This window comes from Cucumis sativus, chromosome 5 (genome assembly GCF_000004075.3).
Source record: "Cucumis sativus cultivar 9930 chromosome 5, Cucumber_9930_V3, whole genome shotgun sequence".
Taxonomy (NCBI): Eukaryota; Viridiplantae; Streptophyta; class Magnoliopsida; order Cucurbitales; family Cucurbitaceae; genus Cucumis; species Cucumis sativus.
In genome coordinates, this window is record NC_026659.2 from 19,849,185 (window position 1) to 19,873,689 (window position 24,505).

The 24,505-nt window shown below is 33.1% G+C and overlaps 2 protein-coding genes across 2 annotated transcripts; one reads left to right on the forward strand and one right to left on the reverse strand.

Moving 5' to 3' along the window:
• Positions 1-3,699: 3,699 nt before the first annotated feature.
• On the forward strand, positions 3,700-4,519 carry LOC101222479 (protein PXR1). Its single transcript, XM_004143713.3, has one exon. It carries the CDS (start codon positions 3,768-3,770, stop codon positions 4,341-4,343), a length of 576 nt encoding a protein of 191 aa, XP_004143761.1. The 5' UTR covers positions 3,700-3,767; the 3' UTR covers positions 4,344-4,519.
• Positions 4,520-6,483: 1,964 nt separating this feature from the next.
• LOC101222242 (probable alpha-mannosidase At5g13980) lies at positions 6,484-21,398 on the reverse strand. Its single transcript, XM_004143712.3, has 28 exons — positions 20,936-21,398; positions 20,737-20,820; positions 19,983-20,071; positions 19,677-19,851; positions 19,417-19,536; positions 19,142-19,225; positions 18,967-19,038; positions 17,982-18,095; positions 15,723-15,823; positions 15,549-15,642; positions 15,291-15,458; positions 15,115-15,204; positions 14,448-14,513; positions 14,276-14,332; positions 12,737-12,956; positions 12,502-12,638; positions 11,784-11,855; positions 11,617-11,676; positions 11,464-11,535; positions 10,479-10,526; positions 10,193-10,312; positions 9,944-10,009; positions 9,040-9,152; positions 8,729-8,813; positions 7,598-7,804; positions 7,448-7,495; positions 7,096-7,164; positions 6,484-7,012 (listed from the first exon to the last, which is right to left on the reverse strand). Exons 1-28 carry the CDS (start codon positions 21,137-21,139, stop codon positions 6,785-6,787), a joined length of 3,063 nt encoding a protein of 1,020 aa, XP_004143760.1. The 5' UTR covers positions 21,140-21,398; the 3' UTR covers positions 6,484-6,784.
• Positions 21,399-24,505: the final 3,107 nt, after the last annotated feature.

Below are 24,505 nucleotides of genomic sequence, written 5' to 3' on the forward strand. Positions count from 1 at the left end.
ATCATTCTCTTACACATATTATACATAAAGTCACTCATCAATCCAGCAAAAGAATAACTAAACTCTATTATGGTGTGGTTAGTTATGAAAAAAATGTGTGTCCACCTATAGGTGTTCATATAATTATAGGATTGTGAATCCAATTGGACTTCACTTCATGTTTGGGCCGATAACTAAATTAAACCCTAATCAAAGACTTAAACAACGATATGATTCCTGAAGTCCTCCATGTTCCTCAAGGAACTCCTCGTTTACCTCGTTCTCTCTTACTCCCTATTCTTGGATGACTTATTATCTTTTATCCATTGTTATTTCCAACGTTTTACCCAAATACCCATTTCTATTAAGTATGAATGAGAAAGACACTTAATCATTAACCCATTAATCTCTATAACTATATTACATCCCATTTTAAGTTTTGGTGTAACTGTTTAGGTTTTTCATGCAATTCTCTTTGCGAGATATATATCACACGAATTGCTTTGTGAGTGATACATAATCACAAGAAGGAAGACCAACAAAAATGTACGATTCATTCATTGAGAACAAAAGTGAAATATGAAAAACATAAATACATCTTATTTCACAAAGACTTTTACTGTTTTTAAGTCTTCCCTGTAACCCCATACAAAACTCGGCTAGACTTTATATGCTTGCGAGAAGACAATGTCCGCTACCAAAAATTGATGATGCGGGTTGAAGATGGCACGTCAGGCGTGATAAAGGATGGATGTTCCTCGCTACCTAGGGGGAATAAGATCAAAACAATGGATAAATTAGACAAAAATGTCTAGTGAAGTGGAATCCTTTTCGCCAAACACTTTAATTGAGTAAAACAAAGTAATTGTGCAAAACATGCAATGAAGAAATTCATGGGATTCAATGCCAAAATTTAACTTTTAATGTTTGGCGATTGAATAATTCGTTCTCCCCAATCCGTACATGAAAGTTCTTCCCATTCCGTACATGAAAATTTTAAGGGATGCTTATTTTTACATATTTCACATCGCAGAAATGGCTTGCACGTTTAAATAATTTCTTGTACTCTTTTCGCTCAAACTCAAGCGTTCACCACACTCTTTTGTTGGATTGTTGTTTCAGGAAGCTATCTCAATGCGATAATAATTTCTCATAAAGTCTACAACGTCTAATGTGTCTTCCAATGTCAGATCACACAGCAAGTAAAGGACATTCCATACTAGGTCACACAGTAAGTATGAGGCATCCTATCTATATCACACATCAATAATAAGACATTCTATCCCATATCAAAGTACATGGATAAAGTATTACTATCGTGTAGGGTACTAAGGAATATCTTGATGTATCATCATAACTCATTCAAGTTTTACTACAAAGATGACACTTTTTTTTTTTTTATTATTTACAAGGAAATTCATTTCAAGAGTTAATAAAGATTTACAATAAATGATATGTATTTCGTAGCCCAACTTTATAATAGAAAAGCTTATAGTGTAAGGTTTGAAATTCGAAAACATAGAAACCTTAGAATTTGGTTAGAAACCATAGTTCTTACAAACATATTTGAGATAATTCACTCACCATATCAACTCGTTTCCTTGGGAAATCCTTGACTTCGAAGTCCCCATGGCGTCCCTCACAAATCACAATCCTTTTTCCGAATGAAATTGATGGTGAACCAGTGATTTGAGATTTCTTCAAATTATAACAACATTGGAAATGTGTAGGATTAAGGAATGATTTAAAATGGTGGCTATCTATCAAAAACACAAGTTTTGTAACTTGTGCTTTGAAATTAATTCCGTAATATCCAAAATAAACATAAGCTGCTAATACATTTCGTCTCATGGAACATTTAGAACTACTAATACTCAACTTAACTATTCAAACCTCAGTATCGTTGTCAAACAAATAATGCATTTGAAGGGAGCAAATTAATGCAAAAGAATTCTACAGGAAATGTGTTATAACTTTAAACCTATCATTTGAGGAACACAGTTAAAACCATATTTTAATCACTGATTAAAAGTCAATCAAATCTTTGATTTTACTGTCATCGAAATTTCCATAGCATCACAAAAATGATTTTCAGGATTCTCTTCAGAACTTTACCATATTGTTTTTAATTCTTAATTCTTAATTTATAGTTAGTTTTTTCTGGTTTGGATGATCTTTTAGATTATGTTAATTTATAAGTACATAAAAGGAGCAATACAGACAAAGTGAGAAAAGAATGGTACACCAAAATTTGTGAGATGGAGAAGATTTTGAATAAACAATGTGATTGGAGGAAAAACAAAGATAGCGAAAGCCATTGTTGATATTTAAAAACGACACAAAAAATGGATGAATGCAAAGGAGAAAAGGTGTTTGGGATAACATTTAAAGCAATCAACCAAAATCTTTGTTGAAAACTTGTTGCCACCAATTAAATAAGGAAAATGGTAATTGATTTTTACCCATATTATATTAATTAAGTGTGTAATCACCCAAGTTAATATACCATACATATACCAAAATTATCATATAATAGGCTTCTACCATTGCTATAATTTATCATTGTCTATAGTTATATGATTTGTCACTGAGTACTTTTAGAACTTGATCTATAGTTTACCATATTTACAATTTTTTTGCATTTTGTTGTATTTAACATATACTTTGAGTTTAATTGTTATATTTACAATATCAATAATGAAAATAAATACTCAAATCATTGAGATTGAATTGAAACCTTTGTTTTTTTAGTCCAACCAGATTGTAACTTCTTACCCATTAGCAATATGAAAATCATGAGTATAAAATTGTTAGAAAGCAAGTTTAATTTTTTATTTTTCAAAAACATTAGATGGTTATCAATTGAGCCTAACTATAAATACTTAAAAGGCCTTACAAATTTGTAAGGTAATTAGAATAGATAACACTTTTATGACCGAGGTTTAAGTGTATAATAAATTTTATAAGTGAAACTATATCATTAGTAAACGTCTATCAGTGATGGACTACAAAGTATATTTGAAATACATTTTAAATACTTTCCTTTTGAAAATAAGTCATTTTAAAACAAATATAAGTGTTTTGCAAATAGTTTTTCTCTAGTCAATCAAAATGAATCTTATATTGATAATAATTTTTATGAGCGATATAATATTTTACTTTAGACTAAACTTTAGGGACAGTTGTAAATATTGTTACTATTCGCACACATATATAAATATATATGTATATATATGAATACTTTTTTTTTTAAATTATAAAAATAACAAAATTTTTCAAAATTCTAATCTAGTATCGTTTTACGAATATAGTCTTAATTTTAGTTATATTTCAAGGAAGTAGTTGCAAATTTAGCAATTAGATTCAAAATAATTAAATATATAACAACATTTAAATTTTTTTGTAAATATAGCAAAATTTGTCAAATTCTATCAATGATAGAAGTCTATCACTGATAGAGCATGTTGTAAATATTGGTCTATCACTAATAAACTGATCTATCAGTAATAATTTTGCTATATTTATAATTTTTTTAAATGTTGCTATATCGCTCGATATTATTTGTAAATATTATTTGTAAAATGAGTTTGATTACGATAACCCTATTTCAAATGTAAAGGTATTGAGTCCAATAGTATTGATATAAAAGGCTCATTGAATTTTGGAAGCGAGCCCAATTGTTTTGGCCCATTATGTATAATATAAATAGGATAAAAGCGCCCTCATAAATTTCCTTTTTCACTCTCAGCAGCTTCAAGCTCTGAAACCCTAATCCCCAAATCTCTTCCATGGCGTGCACAATCGACTTCCGCCGCCTGGATGAGGGCTTTGGTGGAAAAACCTATAAGAGAAAGCGTGAAGAAGCTGAGAAAAGCCTCATCATCACTGAATCTGAAAATGCCGACACCGGAATGGAGATTGACGACTCACTTCCACCACCACCTGCCAAGCGATCCGCTATTCCTTCGTCGGAAAATCCTGATAAACCGACTTACGGAAACCCCACGTACGACGGCGTGATCGGGGGAAAAGTCTCCGGACGGAAGTGGAAACAGGCGCGGAAGCACAGGACGTCGGCTATGCAGGTGAGCCGTAAAGGCACGACGTTCGAGGAGAGGGAGAGGCAGAAGATGATTAAGGCGGCGTTTAAGGAACGGAAGGAGGAATTGAAGGAGCAGATTAGGTTAAATAAGGTGGAGAAGAGAAAGAAGAGGGAGGAGAGAGAGAAGAAGAAGAAGGAAAACATATTGAGATCTGGAACTAAGCTACAAAAGATTACAAATCCCAAAACGCTGAAGAAGATTGCTAAGTCTAAGCAAAAGAAGCTCCTCAAGGTTGTTCCTGAGGATTACATCAAAAAATAGGTCCGTCGCTTTTGTTCTAAGGTTTTCCCACCATCTTTAAATAGATTTATCAGTTTTGAATCTTGGAATTTTGACTGTAATCATAAAAATGTTAGCATAACAATATTAAAATTTTTGATTAAACATCTTATTCCGATCATTTATAAGGCACAGCGATGGTACGTAATCTTAATGTTCGATGTTTCCGTAGTTCTCATTCGTTTTCTCACCATATAAAATTGGGTAGCAATTGGGTGTATAAAAGTTTGAAGAAAACTATGAAAGAGAGTTCATAGCTCATCGCATGTGATCATTAGGAAGTTTAAATCTTCACTTTGAAAAAACATAGATTAGACAAATAAATTTGAGCAACTGGGTTCATCATTTAGTGGGGACTTTTGTATTCAAACTCATTTGTTTTTTCAACAATGATTTCGTTTTGTTAGAATTTTACTGTCCTTTTTTTTCCTGAAAGAATATTTGAATTCACATCTTTTGAAGGCCAATGCTTATGCTTATGGCTAAGGCTAAAGGCTAAAGGCTGAAGGCCAATGCTTCCGTGAGGGGATGTGGGATTGGGTGACACCTACTATCTTTACCCTAACAATATTAACAATATTATGACGTTTATTGTTATTAACACTAAAATGTGATAGATTCGTTGGCCACATTTACGACAATAAACTATCAGGTTAGCATTTCTTTTATGCACCGTTTCTTCGCCATTTCTTTGGCTCATTTAGGTGGATAATTGTTTCTTCTCTCATAAAAAAAATCTCATTCTCGTCACCATTGAAGCCCGCAATTTTGATTACATATGTGTCAAAAACGACCTTACCGTGAAGATAAAGAAGTAATGAAAGTTTAGTTGATCTACATGTGACTTAAATAGTAAGTGAAAATTTAAAAGTTATTGGAAATACTGTAAATTGATACAGTTACTAAGGTTTATTCAACAATCTTGAAGTTTATAAATGAGAATTTATATTTGCTAAAAATTAAAGTAAGTGGAAAAAAATGAAAGTTATATATCATTAACTAGTAAAGAACGGCTAGATATTGCTTCATATGGATGCAAATGTATGGAGTAATTAATGTTTGGAAGTTAAATATTCATTCGAAATGACTACTCAACTTAGCAAGGAAGTTTAAATAATGTACTTGTTGAGCAAAATTGGTGGTGATTATAATTTGGTTGGATGGTGGTGATTATAATTTGGTTGGATTTTAGATAATCAAGTTTTTTTATACCCAACTAAATTCGTAAGTAGACCCAAATCCATCGGTTAGGTTTTTTTATATTCAATTAAATGCGGGGTTAGGTTTTTTTATATTCAATTAAATGCGTAAACAGATCCAAATTCGTAGATAGACCCAAATCCATCAATCAAGTTTTTTTTTTATATCCAATTAAATGCGTAAATAGACCAAAATTTATTCAGAGTCCATGAAAATTCTTTATAAGTATATTTAGGGAATCTTGGAATTGAAAGAAGAATTTAAAAGAATTGAAGATTCAACTTTCAAGATGTGCAAGTTTGTATTAATCTTGAGATCAATGTGCAAGTTCGTATTTGAGATAAATATCTTCAAAAAGACTTAAGACTTGGAAATTAAACTTTTTCTTACATTTTAGAAGATTAAAGTTTAAATCGACTTGTAACTACAACATCAAGTTCTAATTAGAGAGAAAATAAGTAAATACATTTATTTGAAATCTCATGTTATATTAATAGTTAATTAAAAGTTAAAACGCACCTAAAATGACAATAATGGGCTTGGGGTGTTTTCCACATGTTGGTTATTACTCTATCATACAAAATTTATATTAGAGACTAAATTCTAATTAATAAACTTAGACCCTAACTGTCTCCATATCAAAAATTCAATTTAAGCATATAATGTTTATCGAGATTAAGTAAAATGCAACTTTAAAAGTGTGTTACTTTATAATATATTAGAAAAATCTATTAATCTTATTATGAATGTATTTACATTTTAAAGTATTTGTGCAGTTATAACTGAAAAATTAATAATTTCAAAATAATGTGCAATTAATTTTAAAAAAGAATCAAAATGTGTATTCTTTTATCAAATCAGTTCATAATGTTTTTTCTGTTTTTTCTATGGTAATTTAACCTAAGTATAAAGATTGTTAATATAGGGCAACCCAAACACAATTTAAGCATTTATGAAGATCGAATCAAATATCAATCATCAAACAGTTTCTATCTGCATTATATACAGGATTGAAGCATCTAATACATTACACTCTCTAATCATCAACATGAACATGAACATGAACTCGAACTCGACCATAAAATTAAGGTTAACCTCTCAAATTATTCATATAAGTGTTCTTTTTCTTTTTATTTTTCTTCCATTCAATTGGAAGAAACTGAAAGGCTAACCCCAATTATGAGATAATAGAAAATAAAAAGAACTTACTTGAGAGTTAATTGTTAGGCATCAAAAAGCAGTTTGCGATTGAACTTCTCACCCAAGTCAATGAGAAAGGTTCGAATTTCCATAGGAGAGAGTTCCACCACCAACTTTTTAGGATCGACAGGGCCTCCTCTCTTAGCTTTAATTTCATTTGAACTATTCTCTACCTTCCACACCTTCCTTTTCTTCTCCATATCTGTTCTTTTTTGATTTGCAGACAAGTTCATTTCTGTTACCTTCTTGATCTGAAATGGAGGGGAGAATTAGAAGTTATGAAAAGAGAAGCCGAATGATTAGCAGCTAGTTTTGAAGTATTTGTTGTTCTTACCTCCTTCCCTGGAAATAGCTTCCTTAGTTCTACTCTAGTATTCACTGAATATTCCTTTTCCTCTCCAGTCTTTGCAATTCCAAAAGAACCGCATATTAGTACTTTGGGTAAAGAAGATTGATTGTTTGATGACGATTGAAACATACAGCAGGTTTTCTAAAACTTTGCAGCTCAGATAGAAGATTATATTGTTTCCATGCTCTCTTAAAAGTAGCATGGATACGTTCAACAGTGCTAATAAATGAACTTCAACATCATAATCTAGATGCAGAGCACTGAAAAAGGAATACTTATATATGGTATTTCATTAAGAGAAAGTGGAACTACTTCTTGAGCATGGATAGATTAGCACCTCATATAGATGAGCCAATCGAAGCAGAATGTTTCCATCGTGAAGTTCCTGTTTAAAATTAAAGGAACGATAAAAGAAAAGGTCACAAATGGAAAAAGAAAAAGAAAAAGAAAACCATCAAGTTTAAAGAGGTTAAAAAAAGGATTGCACCTGTAAAGTTATCACAGCAACATTTTTGGGTAAACTGTATGAGGAATCAATTCCGGAGAAAGTAAGTTTGTGAGAATTTGCCCAATTATCTCCGTCCTGTTCAGCAAAGGCTAGGAGAAGTGGAGAATAAATCTCCTGACCAAAAGAACGTCTCCATTTTGCACCTTCCCCTAAAGGGTCAATTCTGTAGTACAATTTTCCTTGAATCTGCACACCACAATGCAAAATGTGAGAACAGGGCAGCAAGCAGAGAGGAAGAGGGAAAAGAGGGAAAAGAGGGAAAATGAATACGAGAAGAATATATGAGACAGATTGTGGGTGATGGGAGAACAAGAATGGTTTTTTGGTTTTTGGTCTTGATCCAAAATCCATTAGCCATCGAGAGGGGTAGGAGAGAAAAATGAAGTACAAGTAGTCTTACTAGAGTTACAAAGAAAAATGGGATAGTTACAAATTTAGCAATTACATTCAAAATAATTAAGTATATAGCAACAAGCAACATTTTAAAAAATTTGTAAATATAGCAAAATTTGTCAAATTCTATCAGTGATATAAGTGTATCACTGATAGACTATGTTGCAAATATTGGTCTATCATTGATAGACCATACGAAGTCTATCAGCGATACAAGTACCTTAGTGATAGTTTTGCTATATTTGCAATTTTTTTAAAATGGTGCTATATCCTTAATTATTATTCCTAAAATGGTCATCAATTGCAATTTCTCAAGAAAAATCCATGTTTCTTATAAAAAAAATTTACATCAAAATATTGAGAAAAAAAGTCAGATTAACAGAGATAAAAATGTGAGTTCACTTGAAGCAAACCAACTAAGCGCATGCTGAGAATGTCTTGTGCAGTTTTTCCTGTAGTTTTCTTATTTCGTGCAATTGATTCTCTTTTTCTCTCTAAGAAACAATTAAACAGTTTCATGATCAGAAGAAATTAGCAAGCCTGATCGGCACTAATATCTAACATGAACTAACACTACCATTTCAAAGCAAAGTTGATCTGTACAGAAACTGCAGACCCCAACCCCAGCTTCAATTCCGCATATAGGAGGATAAAGAAGAAAAGAAAAAAAAGCTATAAGTGCCATAGATTTTGAAGAGTTAGGTGCAGGGCACTTACGATTAGTCCTTTGCAGTCATTATTAACACAAACTGTTTCATTTAAAGCCTCATCAACACCTCTGGAATCATCTAGTAACAGCCTCCTATTTAGTAAAAAACAATATAAATTAGGACGGACAACATATGCATAAAGAAAAAATTCACCAGTGCCAATTAGCTATCTTGTGAATTTTGATTATATCAACCAACAACCAAGTCAATTATCGAAGCACATAGACAAACCTCCGGCAGGCTGCTCTTAGCATGTTTAAAAAGGAGCAGAAGGAACTATACATTTTCGGAAAAAAGAATATATATATAACCATGCACCTGTGAAGCATCAACTCTAACTGCCCATCAACTAGGCTGGATCCCCCAACAGCACGATCCACCAAAACTGAAAATTCTTTCTCATTGTCTTGTGTATAGATCCCAAGATTTATCTGAAACAACATTTCCACGTAATTAAACAACTATAGAATTCAATGTTAACGTGGGACTAAGAAGCAACGGGAATAAGATAAGAAATCATGTTCATCTAGTAAGTGTGAAATTCGTGGATTCTTTTGAAGGAATTGCCTTAACTTACATATACACTTTCATTTTCACTATGTGGGGTAGAGATTCAAGCCTTTGACATATATGTGGAGAATAAAATAACTTAACAATTAAGTTAGTTTAGGTTGGTTACACATTCATTAGCACATTATAAGGTACCTAAATAAGTATATCAGTATGGTATTAGTAAGGGGTATAAGGGAAATTAGTAGGAAGTTAGTTACTGAATCTTGTTATAAATAGAGAGAGAATGAGTGCGTGAAGGTAGTCATTAGTCAAGTGGTTAAGGCTTGGGTTAGTGTATGCTCAAGAGAGGGGTTCCCAAGTGCCTTGAACTTGGTTTATCTTATATTTCTTCATAGTCATGTTTCAATATATTCAGACCTTGTTCATTTTAGGAAGTATCCTAACGCACATATTTGCTATGTGGGTCCTCTTGAGATGGTGGCCACCCCAGAAGGGATGGCCCATCTTTCAAACCCTTATCTTGCTTGGAAGATAAAGTGCCAATGGTTTGAAGAAATCTTCTAACAAAGACTGAGAAAGGTTTCAGAAAAAATCACTCATTGTTTTTCTATTCATTCTGAGTTGTTACAATAAAGATTGCCATAAAATGGATAGAGTTGTTACAGAAGAAAATGCTCCAAAAAGGCTACAGGGACATAAATACACTTACTGGATAATAATTTCCTGCAACAGGCTGGTTCACTTCCAGATTCCAGTCATCTCTATAGTCACGAATCTGCAAAATAATAATAATAATAATAATAATCAGATGGTATAAATCAGAGGCCCATATCAACTCATCAAGGAAATCATCACATCCAAATGATGGCCAAGTAATTACAACGCAAAGAAAATTCTTACATTGAGACAACGTCAATTCTAAAGTTTAATAAAGTAAAAAAGAAATAGGTCGACATACCCTTTTGATGAAATCTCTACCGTTGGAATCTGTATAAAATATTTTGTTGGTTTTCATAGTAGTAGTAATTTGAGTTACTATTTCTTTGCCAACTCCATCATCAATAGGTACGGGCCCAACCTAAAAGCCACATATAGTCAGCACCAGGAGTGGTACTAAATGCAGAAATTCCACTAAGACGGATGTTTGTGGGGGTGGGGCGGAAGGAATAAGATAAATAGTGGAAACAAATTGGAGAGAGGTGCTTATATCTAAATAAGAGTATAAAAGAGCGTGATAAGCTTACAGTAAATTCTACTTCAACGTGCTCTTTTTCCTTTTGAAGTCTGGTAACCTGGAAATGTCAAAATAACAATAACTGAACATCTCATTCCCCGTGTATACCAAACATATGATGACTTACGGTCTAGGGCTTCAATTTTACAACAACGAGATTGTGAGTGACCCAAGAGAACTTTTCTCAGTTGTGCAATTCTTAAACCACTTGACCAAAACAATGATTCAGCGAATACAGCAAATCTTCTTGTACCTTTCACAACTTTCTTATCTCATTTATCTTTTTGGTTCTTGAGTCTAGAGATATATTTTATTAATTATTCTCTTTCTACTCCAGATAATTGCTGATTTTTTTTTTTTTTTTTTGTAACTCAGGGTCATATGTTCACTATTTATTTTCATGAAATTCAGTATATTATTTAATTTAACAAAATTAAAAGGCACCAGGATTTGGAAGAATACAAGAAGAAAATACTAACCATGACAGTTAACCAACCAAATCCCATATCAAATCTTGCCAAAAGAACTACTTCCCAGCATAATTTTATAAAAAAGAACAACGTTGTACTTATTTCTAGAAGTGAAGGTAAATAGTAATACTAATACAAAGCCCACCTATTTAATAGAAATAAGAAAAAGAAAAACTAACATAATTTTATTATTCTCATCAATATGGACAGCCAAAATTCTCAGCAATATGAAGAATATTACCTGACTTTTTGTTTTGTTATGTTTTTTTATTTTGATAAAAAGGGGGAAAAAATGAAAGAATACTAGAGCTATAAAAAAATAAGTAAGCCCACAAAAGGAAGCAATCCTGAAGGAAGGGGATTCGATCAAGCAAAATAAGACCTTACAAATAACTATAAAAAGAATCTGTCATTGACGCCCTGAAAAAACAAAAACGTAGCCATAAAGGGCCAAATACTAAAGATTTCCTGTCCATCCCTCAGAAAGTTCTATTATTTCTTCCAGCCCACATTAAAGAATATTACCTGAGATATCCAGGGATTTATCTGTTGATGTACTTCTTCAATCAAAGGTCCTCGCATAACTGTCAAGGGAATCTGAAAATTTGAAGAAAAGTTTTTTAATTCATGAGACTTGTGACTGATGTTAAAGCCCACGTTCTCGGTGAGAAAACATACCTGCTTACTGGGTGCTATGGGAAATGTCCCATTTGGACGGAATATATAAGCTCCAGCATTCTGAAAATATTATCAACTCAATATTGCGAAATTTGTATAACAAATAACAATTTTCAAGTTAGAACATTAAACAGCTGAAACAAACATTTTGAAATAACAGAATCTACCTGCGGAGCTTTGTCATGTCTTCCATCATATCCTGGATAGTAGCTGTATGATTGATCAACCAATTCATTAACCTTCAATTATTAAAAATAGGTATGTCAGCCACATAAGCTCACCGGTTCTTCCATTCTTTCTTCAGTTTTGTTTTTTTAAAAGGCTGAAAATGAAGGACAATTTGGAGTGTTGCACAAGATTATTATTAAAAAAAAAAAAAAAAAAAAAACTCCTATAGTTATCAAAGAAAACATTTCGGCTTGTCCTAATGAAGAAATGACGACAAGGATGGATTGATGCTTTCTGCATTTTGTGATGCAAGCTCTTCAGGAGCAGCAGTTGAAGGAGAAAGCTAAATCTCTTTGGCAAAAAATGGTCAGACAAATTGATACTTTTCTGAGCATGAAGAGAAGTTTTAAGCAATTTAGTGGACATACTTGATCTTTTATTTAGCATCCAGATGGAGTACATTGTCTAAATAATTTTATTAGAAGTCGACTAGAAGAGTTCCATGTAATTTGTCAGTCTTGCAGCAGGATTAAACAGTTGTAAGTTGGTTCAAGAGAAAAACAAAGAAAGAAAAGCTGTTCTCTTATTACACATTTGTCACCTACTGGAAAAACCTGCTATTCGGTCACACATTTCACGGCTAAAAATAAAGAATCCAAGAGTTAAGAACTTCAGCATCAAATAATATTGAAAATTAATGTTGGCTAGATTACATACCGAACTCTTGCTGTTGCCATAAATAATTTTTCCTTGATCCGAAGAAAATTTAAGCTGAAGGTCTCCGTTACCAACTTGAAATGTGGATAATTCAGCACTTGGAAATATATGAATGGACGATTTTATTGAATTAACGCCTGCATCAAAGAAGTAACAGTGAATGACATAAGTTCCAGTGTTCCAACTACCACCTTCAATTTTGTTCAAACGTGAAATAACCCCCATATAAGCTGACCTGCCTTCCTGGAGATTGAGATTATATATGTACTGAAGCCCAATGGTGGAACTGAAACTGGAAATGCAAGCCAAAATTTTGGAGTTGCAGTAGGTACGTAGCCTAAGTAGGCCTTTACATGATAATTTCTCAAGCGCATGCTTGCATCACCAAGAGGAAGGAGCTGTGACTCGATTACTTTCCCTTCAGAATCTTTAACCGCAACATCTTCACTGATGACCTGTAGCCAATAAATTGGTCAATACATTTAATTGGAAAAGAAATTAGGTGGTACAACCGCCAACAAGGTGCAGGTCTTGTAGAGTAAAAGGCCATATATCGTCACAAGGCAAGTATTCACATTCAATGGACTATAAGAGAGGATAAATGTCAGAAAGATCGATGGTTATCAAGATGTGGATAATAAAACATTTTAAGATAAAAGAAGATATTAAGGAAGTACAAAAGATTTACACAATCGTTATAACATAATGAACCCTACATGATATTGAACTCTTGCCAGAGTGGAATACAGAAATGTTAGTGATACATAATTAAATTTACCTTCACCCATAAGCTTAAGCTTTTTGGTCAATGAATGATTAAAGATCTCTGATACCATCTTAAATCACAAATCAAAAGCTTAAGCTTTAAGTGAAGGTAAATTTAATTATACATCATTGACACTCCCCTCATTTGTGGCCTTGAAATATTTGAAAAACCCAATAAATGGAAATCAATTTTAATTAGGGAGGAAACGACAGTGCAAGGGCTTAAATAGAGAACCTTTCTGGATTACTTGCTCTATACAATGATGATTTTATATAATATATTGAATAAATCAAAAGTGTACATAATAACCTATTGCATTGGTGAATAAATAGAGACCAAAATACTAATAAAGGAAAAATGTAAATATGGAAAATATTAAATAAGAATAAACCAATAAACCCTAATTTCCTTTAACAAGAAGAAACCATTAAAAAGAGAGATGTATCAACATTCAAGAACATGTTTCAATGATAAAATCCCACTCATATTGGTGTAGTGATACTGTGATAGATGGTGACATTTGCAGAAAACATCGTGGATCATCCATCTAATTCCATAATTGGTCCATTGCTTCACTATTCAAGAATGGACCATAAATACATCCAATATCATGCACAAGCCAAAAACGAGCCATTACTTCCCTGCTATGAATGCAATTGCACCGTCCATTAACACATCCAAACAAAAAAGAACAAAAAACGGGGAAAAAAGAAGAATGGCTGATGACATGCATAAAAACCCTCCGGTGAGATGTAGTCCCTTGTTAAATTTCACCTATCCTTCAGCCTCGGTGTGTAAAGCATTTTGTAATTAACCCTTTAATTCTTATTTTTTGCTTGAACCCCTGTTAAGTCAAAGTCAATTGGTCTCTTTCTGTTTTTTTTTCCTTTTTTTTTTGGCGTTCCCCTTAATTCCTTCCATCTTAACAAAAGTTTGGTTTTTCATTTGAAACAAATGTTCAAGTAGAGTAAAAAACTACAGCAGTCTGAGAAATTTGGTGGCACTCACAGGTATACGTATGATATCATTCCTAGTCCATCCAAGAGAGTTGTAGATAACAACAACCTAAACATGGTTAAGAAACACAAAAATAGATTAGATTGTGGATTAAACATCACAGAACAGAGCCTTTTCTATTTAAGAAAAACACTAGAATATGGAATTTTAACAAGTCCCGTACCAAATCTTTTCCCTGAGATAGATCAAGTTCTGATGCAGGGCAGTAGCTTATATTCAGAAGGGGGCACTAGAAAACCAGAGAGAAACAAACTCAGTTAACAAGTCAAAACCACTCTATCATGACTAATGATATAACTTGATCTGCTAAATAGAGATGAGCTAGAGAGCTATGATGAAACAGATTTGTCTGCTAATTTGTTTTACGATAGACTTAAGTTTAACAGGAACACCCTCAATTTAATTCTACACAAATACTTCAGTGGAAAGTTCCTCAATCATACTTATAACTAACTGAAGGTCCATAAACAGTTGAAATCAGTTGAAAACTATCAATGAAGAACAAATTATCGATTTCATTTTAGGAACATTTATGGTGAGCCTTGAAATTTTGGACAACAACCATTTTAGCTACCATCAGAATTTATTACTTTCTTTTTATTCGATGTACTGCAAATATTGACCTCTGAAAATATGCCTTAGAGCAGAATTCTTATCCTTCCTCTATGGTCTCTTTTCTCACTTTACTTTCTCTAGATGCCAGATTTTCTTTCTCGATAGTTTTCCCCAATTTTTCATGCTTAATCATCCAAGTTTCTGAACCAACAGCCAGAAGCCATCATAATTTTCAAAACAACAAATAAGGCTTCTAAGGTGCTTTTGATCATTACCTGTTGGAACTTTGTGGTCGGGTTACCACATTCAGAATACGGAGTGGACTCCACTAAGCAAGCAAGTGCAGATGCCGCTAACTTCTCAGCCTGCAGAAATGCAGTTGAGTAGATCAGTTAATAAAAAAATAAGCTCAAACGTATAAAGTATTTCTCGAACAAAACCAATACTGCACCTCCTTATAGCCTATCCACAGACGTTTTGCATAATCATTTGCCACATGTTGCTTTTCTGTACCGGTAACGGCATCGTGATGTTGAGCAATTGCTAAGGCATCAGCCAAATAATCTGTATTTGGCCCTGCGCTACTCCTTCCAATGAAGAACTCCAGTTGTCTTGCTGCCTGATGACCCATCAGAACATTATGGTCACAACTTATGTTAAACTCATAGATCTGTAGAAGTAAATGTAGGCAAAGCTACATCGCAGATACCAGATAATAACCACTCATCATTCTGACAAAGTACTTGATGGATGGCCTACTTGTGAAATATCCTGTCCAGTAAGCATTTACACGATCTGCATAGCTGATATAAAAAATCTTCAACTTTAAGAGATTGAATTTGAGAACATAGACTCCTTATACCTTAACTTCAATCAAACTTACGGAAAAAAGTCATCAGTCTTGACTGGCCAAAAACTATTTGTAGCATATTTCGCAGAAGTGTAAACAGATGGAGTAGAGTACAATGCATTCACACGTCCATCCTGTAGTTGTACAATATGAAATCAGTAACAGAAAAACTTAAAAAAATAGTCAAAATGGTTATATATTTCCAGAATAATACCTATAGCACTCACACGCTCACCATGGAACAGTACAAATATGAAATCAGTATGAGAAAAACTATAAAGCCCTTTTGAACTCAAGGACATAGTTGCACAACTACAACCTACAGAACAAATCCAAGTAAAGTCATATCCCAAAATAATGCCAACAAACTGTTAACAATTGCCAAATTTCTAACAAACAAGCTTTATTTTTATTCCATTTTATGAACTTTTTATGAGAAACAAATAAAAATGCCATCCAATGAAGACGAACAGAAAAGGGATGATGGATAAGGCATCACTCAGAATGGCTGAAAGAACTTACAATAAGGTCTGTGAATAGGTATTAATCTAAGAGGGAAAATCTTAGTTACAAAATATACAATCTTTCCCTCCTCCTAATAGGCTATTCTACCTTCTTTTACTACTCTCCACCCCCAACACTTATTCCTCCTATCTCCAGTCAGATGGCAGAGACCCTTCCTGGATATTGAACCTTGCAAACTATTAAATGGACCCACAATACTTATTGCTCCAACATTAGCCCCTTCAATCCCATGGTAGATACCCTTGTTCTCTGAAAACCAACCACAACCAGAGTCTTTGGGAACTATTTCACTCATTGAGCCACCCACCATTGAAGACATATCACCAATCTTCTGACAGTATTGCCCCCACCCCTTTTGAGTTTGGCCTCTGCATTTCATAGTCCCATTTCATTAGAAGGGCAAAAAAGGATTGACAAGGAAGCTAAAAAACCAAATAGCGGAACCAATTACCCAAAAACCAGAAACTCTTTTCTTCCTTAACTATGATAATTTCCCGTGAAGGTTTTAGGGATGGCTCTTCGAGCCATTGAGGAAATCCTTCCCTCGTTCACGGTCTTGATTCAAAAGAAGAGATTAATTTTATAATCCTTTCAGAAAAAAAAAAAAAAGCTAAGTAGCACTGAGAATTTCTTATTAAATCTGTTCAGAGCTCCTCTTGCATTGAACAAAAGCTTAAATAATGGAGTGTTCCCTTGAAAGCTTAAACAATCAACTAAATACCCTTCAAGCACACCTCAGATTCATTCCGTTCAATTGAAGGCAAATAGGTTTCCCGTTCTTGGAGGAGCATGGAAATCTAGCGTGTGGAAACTATTGATGGAAATTTAGAAACATCAGCCATTCTTTGATGATCCAATTGCTTTAGCGAAGTTAGATAGGATGTCAACACATTCTCCAGAAGAGTGACTAATAAAGACTTTAAAGAGGTTGTCGATCAATCTTCCCTTCTAAAAAGAAATTTTGGTTTATTCAAGAAAGATCTATTTGATTTGGTTTATTCAAGAAAGATCTATTTGGAGGATGAAATATATATATATATATCACTCGCAACTTATTGCTATGACTATGTGAACGAAATGAACAAAAAAGGCAAACTGATCAGGAAGAAATAGATGCATTCTAGGTCACTGTGAGCACCCAAGAACTGACTTCCTAATTGCTTGTGATTGAACTCTTACAGGGAGAAAATCAGCCACTTTGGAAGTCCATTTTCTTGGGGATAAAACCAATGTAGGTCTCATTGATCACAAGATTCTCAAGAAAGTTCAGCAGATCTTAAGGAGGACTATTTTGAAAGTATATTCCAGCATTTTCTTTTAGCTATTCTGCAAAATAATCATCTATCCCTAAGACTTATAGAGCCAACTAGCAATGATTGTTCAGATCTCCAACTTAGAGGGTCTTTCAAGTTGAAATATATTTTGATCAGAAAACAATACATTAATGTCAACTGCTTTGACTGAGGTTCTCACCTCCCTATTTTGGATCTCATAAATCAGACCTCATGGAACATTTTGTGGAGAAGTAAAGAGTAAGAGGTCTAAACATGGTCACATTTGTCCCATGAACTGTGCGACAAGATGAAACTTCCAAAAGCAATCTACCAATAATTACCAATTAGAGAAGACATACCACAAGATCACAAGACAACCATATAAGCACAAGGAACTTTAAATTTAATAGTAAGAATCACCCTATAATATAAAATCGCAACTTATAATAGTTTAAAATCTAACTAAAAGATGTCTCAATACAACTCATACTACCTTGTTCACGTAATGAATGAGCTTGTCCAACTGCCTGAACCAGGTGTGTGCATATTGATATTTGAAATCAGTTCCCATTGTCCACATTATATGATTTGTTCGAGTTATCTTTGCCTGAGAATCCAGAATGATCACCATCAATTAATAGGAACTCTTAAACAAAAAGGAATTCAGCTTACAGCTTGCATGCACCCTCAAACAAGCAAAATCTTGAAGGTGTACTCAAGTCAGAGAAAGATAATTATTTTTTTTGCTTGTCTTCCTTTCTCTCTCTCTCTCTCTCTTTTTGGGATAAGAAATAAATTTCAACCCTTCCTTTTTCACTAGAGGGAAGGTTCAAGAGGACCTTCCCAAACGTTGAACAAGGAACAAAAGAAATGACAGTGCCTACTTTGGATCTCGGAAATCCTATGGTTCCATAAGGAACTAACGAAATGACAATCCCAAAATAATGCTGCATTTATTAAACTATATTACTTATTAATTTTTTTGGCTAATATATTTTTCACAATTATTTTGCTGAGCTTTTATATTTAAATTAATTGTATTAAGAAAAAGTTTAATAGGATTTGAAGTAAAATTAGAAGCTTGGTTTCGTTGTGACCTTGTGGGTCAATAAAATATTGCATGTACATGTTTTGTAAAATGGACATATTACATGAAAGACTGTGTGCTTAATGATTGGGATTTAATAATCAACATAAATCAAAAGAAAGTATTGCAATATAATTTAATGACACGTTAGCATTCAACTTGTACTGAAGGGGAAAGTTACGTTAATACAAGAAAATTGTAGAAAACAATGCTAAATCTTCATTCAACTGTAATCAATGACTTTTAACGCAAATGTCTATAACAATTGTAAGATTTGTAACATTCTTGATAATACCACATAGTCTAATTTTCCGCACTATAAAGAGTTAATATCGCATAGTCTACATAAAGAGGTTAATCCAAATAAACAAAGTTGACTTTAATTGTTTACCTGCGCTACTGCAGCAGCAACAAAATCATTCACTCGATCTTGAACATTGTAATCAAACAAGTTAATATCATCCTTCATATCAGAAATGAAATTTGGTATCACAATTATCAACTATTATAATAAACAAATAATTAACCAAATATGGAAATCAAGGGGATAAAAAATAAAAGATTACTTGAACTATTGGGGAAGCATCATTAACTTCAAAGTAAAAACCAGATGGAGGTTCATAGTTCTCAGGGAAAGCACCAGCAAAAATCTGCAAGGATCAAAATGGTAATCACAAAGATGAAGCAACCTGACATCCTTCAAATGGATTTTAAAGAAAACAAAATAAAATAAGATTGAAAACATGTCGTGAACAGTAGATTCTCATTATATCTGTACAGTTAGCAACTTGTCCAAATTATCATTTGCTGGTTTACATGCCAACTGCTATCATAATTTTACCTGAGCAGATGAACCAAGGCTTTTAGATCCCTGCCAAACAACTTCAAGACTCTTCTCAATTTTACGCTTGGCCCTGTCTTGGTAATCTATCCGACCGAAGAAAAATGAATCGAATCCAACCTAAAGTAACATTAACTTGTCAATAATTCATACAGTATTTATTGAAGCTTCCCTTTGAAAAGTATCTCTACTTGTACTGTGATGTAAATGTTCTTTGCTGCCACAAAAAGAATTTCAAGATCAAAAGAAGTGTAGCTTACTTCTGCTCCCAGTAGGTAAGCCTGCACGGCAGAATGACCAAATGGATCAATTTGCCAACCAACTGTGGGAGTAACATCAAATTCCTCCTTTATAAACCTATGCCCAAGGGTTGTTTGATCAATCATATCAATGTAGTGGGTTGTTGCCTCATCATGCATACACATGCCTCCATTACTACATTGGAAAATTAAGTTTAAGACTTCAAAATGGAATGGTAATATCAAATATTTACATTGAAAATGTAGTAGAAACCATCAACAATAAGCTCGTGAGATTAATATGGACACAAAAAGCAATAGCTATACATGAATTCTAATTGACCCGAGTTAACTAGTTTCCTGACTACATCCTGAACAGTCTCACTCTGATCTCTCCACCATCTTTGGAAAAATGCCTGCAGTACAAAGACAAGTAAAAGTGTAAATATTAGCATGCAGAAGATGGACTATAGTACGAACATGAACTATATTTTTTAAAAATTCCCAGAATAAGAAACATGAGTTTATCATGTGTTTAACAAATGGTCCAGTTACCTACCACCGTGCCAGTCTTGATAATAACGACCATGAATTTTACTTGTGACATAAGATTTGATTAGAAAAGTACACTAATACCTAATACCCCCAATCACTATTTGTAGGCAATAACGCACTTCAGCAATCCACTTGATAAATCTAGAGAAAAATGGTTCTTGATTTCCCCAGACATTGTCACAAAATAAAAATAATTCATAATCTCTTACACACTTACAAGTTGGTAGAATACGGAAGAAATAAAAACCCTTACAATCAATAACTTTTCTATCAACATTAAACATCGAGATTCATCCTGTAGCAACAGTAATCAAGAAAAAGACAGGCAATAAAAAAAAAAAAATGCCACCAAATAAAGCGTTAGTTTTCAACAGCTGAAGAGCTAAAAGAAAATGTCTCAACGACATCCTCTTTCTTTCGCACTATTGATACTTTTCCAATGTCATGGATTATTTCCTCAAAACCCCAAAAAAAATATCATCCTGATACTAATTTGCAGAACTAGAAGAAAGAAGAAACAACGCACCTGCTCGACATATATAAATTTTCGATTCTTGTCAGCCAGTAACGCAGAAACCATAGAATCCAACACATTCTGCACGCAAGCTCCCTGCGTTGACAAAAAAAAAAAAAAAAAACGGGGGTCAAATTTCGAAACGAAAAAAAAAAGAAGAAAAAAACCATTTCACGATCATTTCAAACGGAGAGACAGAAAAGAAACAAACCTGAATAGAGTTATTAGAGCCAACATAATACTGATCAACCGTCTTCAACCATCCAACATCATCATGCGTATGCGCGACCAAGTGGACATTAAGCTTCTCAGGAACAAGAGTCTGAGAGGTATTATACACCATAAACTTGGACTCAGCGCCAAAAAGCACGGATAGAAGAATCGCAAGGAAAAACAAGCGAAGTGTGGTGGCCATTAAGCCCAATTAAAAACTCAAAAACAGAAAATAAAGAAGATCTCAGGAGTGACACTTTCAGTTAAATTGAAGAAACAGGAGCAGTGAAGCTGGATTTGAAGTGCATTTCGAGAGAGCGTAATGGGTTGAAAAGTGAGTAGAAATGGGGGAAGTTGAGTGGAGGTTGCTTTGGAGTAGAGATACAGATTGTTTTCACTGATGACTTCGATGGATAGAGGGAGAGGGTGAGGGAGGGCCCCGAAGGAGATGATCGAGATTGAATTAGATAAATACTATCCATTTTTCCAAAGAAAAGAAAAAGAAATTTGTTTATCATTTATTTTTTTGCTTTTCTTTCCATTTTAAAATAACCTTTTTAGATAATATTCGGTATCGGGAGGATGCGACCGATATTCACTAGAAAAGTTGTAAGAACTAAAAGATGAAAGTTTTATTATTTCCTTACATTTTTATGTAAAAGTAAACTATAATTAAAAAGTTCGTTGATTCCACGTGGAAATTGCAGCTTTAATTTTTTTTTTAAAGGACAATGGCAGCTTTTATTCAAAACGCACAAAACATAAACATTTTATCAACTATCCAAATTTTAAATAAGAAAAATTTTAAGTGTGGAGCATAGTTGCTGTGTTCTAGATACTGTTGTTCTACTTTGAAACCAATTTCAATACAACTCTTATTGTAGATGCTATCCAAGGTTAATACAACTTCTCTCCATTAGATATTGAGTAGAGGTCTGCAATTAGATTAGATAAAGTTTTTGCTCATAATCACAAAACAAGATCGATAGAGAGAATGATAAGATAAATTTTTAGATGAATTCATGTTTTAAAAAATTTTAATTTAACAATAATTAATTAACATATTACAAATAAAAAGAAATAAATTTATTTTTAGAAATTTAATTAAAGTATTATAAATCAAAAGAAATAAAATTATTGTATAAGTTCTTAGAATAATTCTCTCTGTATACTAACATTTCCACTTCTAAATTCTCCAATGTGGGACAAGGGGATAGGAAAAACAGTGTTTTCTCTCGTGCCTTTTGTAAGCCTTGGGACATGGGGTCACTCTCAATAGTTCCACACAAATGACCTACACACATCAAAATAAAAGATAGGAGGAAGAAAATGATAATGAGCCAGGGAATGATAGTAAACTTAAGCATCAATATCTTGAGGTTTGAACTGATGTGTAATGAAGTAGAACAACAAATGTATTTACACAAGTTACCTCTCAAACTTTGTAAATTTAGGTTGAAACCCCCAAAACATGTTCCAATCCTTTTGATTTTTCTCTTGATTTTGGGTTAATGTGTCAATTTTTATTTGAGCTATTCACATGAAAGCTTGAGTCGTCGTGAATGCTTTAGAAAGGGACCCTTGAACACTTTCATAGAAGACAACCCACACATTCAATTTCATGTTATATGTTACATCAAGTCTATCACAATAGACCACTCAAAACTGAGCTATGAACACTTTACAGATTATCCATCAAGTTTAAATAGACCACCACTCAAAATAAGGGTTATGGATCACTCACAAATTATCCATCAGATTTGGTTTTGTAGAGCACCCAAATGAAGGACTATAGATCACACTAAGGGTGTGTTTGGGCCACTAGTAGAAAAGTGGTCTACGACGACAGTTATTTACTGTCGTAAACGAAATTCGCGACAATTATTTTCAGTCATAGAAGCGGGAGTCATGGAAAGTCCTTCGATGACAGTTTTTAAAAACTGTCGCAATAAGTTATTTTATGACATGAAATAAATGTCGTTAATCAAAATTCAACGACGTCAAATAACTGTCATATTTTATTTTATTACAACAAATAACTATCATCATTTGTGTATTAATGACAATTAAATAAATGTCGCGAATTCATTTATTGTGACATTTTTTAATTGTCATGAATATGTTAATCGCGATAGTTTTTTTTTTTTGTATAAAAATGTCATTGTTTTGCTATTGACGACATTTTTTTTTCTGTCACATATAGGGCAATCGTGACAATTTATTTTATTAAACAACTGTCATCATTTTCGGATTGACAACAATTAATAACTGTCACAAATTCATTTATTACGTCATTTATTTTATGTTGCAAATTTCTCAATTTACTACCGTTTTTTCCTATTCTCCTTGTCGCTCCACCATTACACGAACCATTTGAATGACAATAATGTAGCTGAGAATGACAATTTTGAATTTATAATATTGACACCCATATAGAAAAAAGTAGCCAACACTTTAATATATATTCGATATAATACAATTTATAATATTCGTACATTTCCAATCAAGTGTCAACAATTTACAAGTACGGAATCCCAACCCTTAATCAAAAAATATTTTAAATAGCATTAGAATACATCTAACAAGATTTTTTGCAGAAGCATAAACGACCAACCGAGAATGTTCGTCTCTGAAAATGTTCTTTGAAAGAAAACTCATGAAGTTGTCGACTCCGGTTGAACCTACAAAGACAACATGAATATAAGCATCCATAACACATACATTTGTGAACCAACATTACCACAACAAAGAAGAAAATGGAGGACTACCATGTAGTAATGTGAATGTAAAAGAAACATTATATATATTATGAATCTTGTTTCTAATCAAGAACTTATTTCCTAACCATGTACTTGATGAGCGTTTGTAGAATTTAATATCAGCAACCAAAATCTATAAACTAATTCAAGATAGAGCGAGCTTATGTTGTAAAAGAACACCTTAGAATAAATATAATAGAGGAACATATGAATTTCAACACACATGACAAAGTAAACTTTTTGAAGGCAGGAATCCTATATAAAATTCCCTAAACCTTGGAGTCGTCTCCCAATTTCTTTTCACTACTACAAAATCTACTTTACTTGACACTATGTACTTTTACATACTTGACATTTTTATTAAAAAAACGTCAAGTAATGATCATTTCAAAAGAAAAGCGTCAAGTATAGTTTAAAAAAGGGGAAACTTTCACGAAAGTTTTCAAACTATTTTACATTAGTTTTTACTTGACGTTTTTTTCGCGTCAAGTATAAGAGAGATTTTACTTGACGTTTTATTCGCATCAAGTATAACGAACTTTTACTTGACGAGAACAAAATGTCAAGTATAACGAACTTTTACTTGACATGAACAAAACGTCAAATATAACGAACTTTTACTTGACGCGAACAAAACATCAAGTATAGTTTGAATACAGCAAAATTTCATGAAATTTTGAATTATTTTACGTTAGCTTTTACTTGACGTTTTTTTCCACGTCAAGTATAATGCATAATTTACTTGACGGTCTTTTAGTGTCAAGTATAATGCAACTTTTACTTGACATCTTTTTCATGTCAAGTATAAA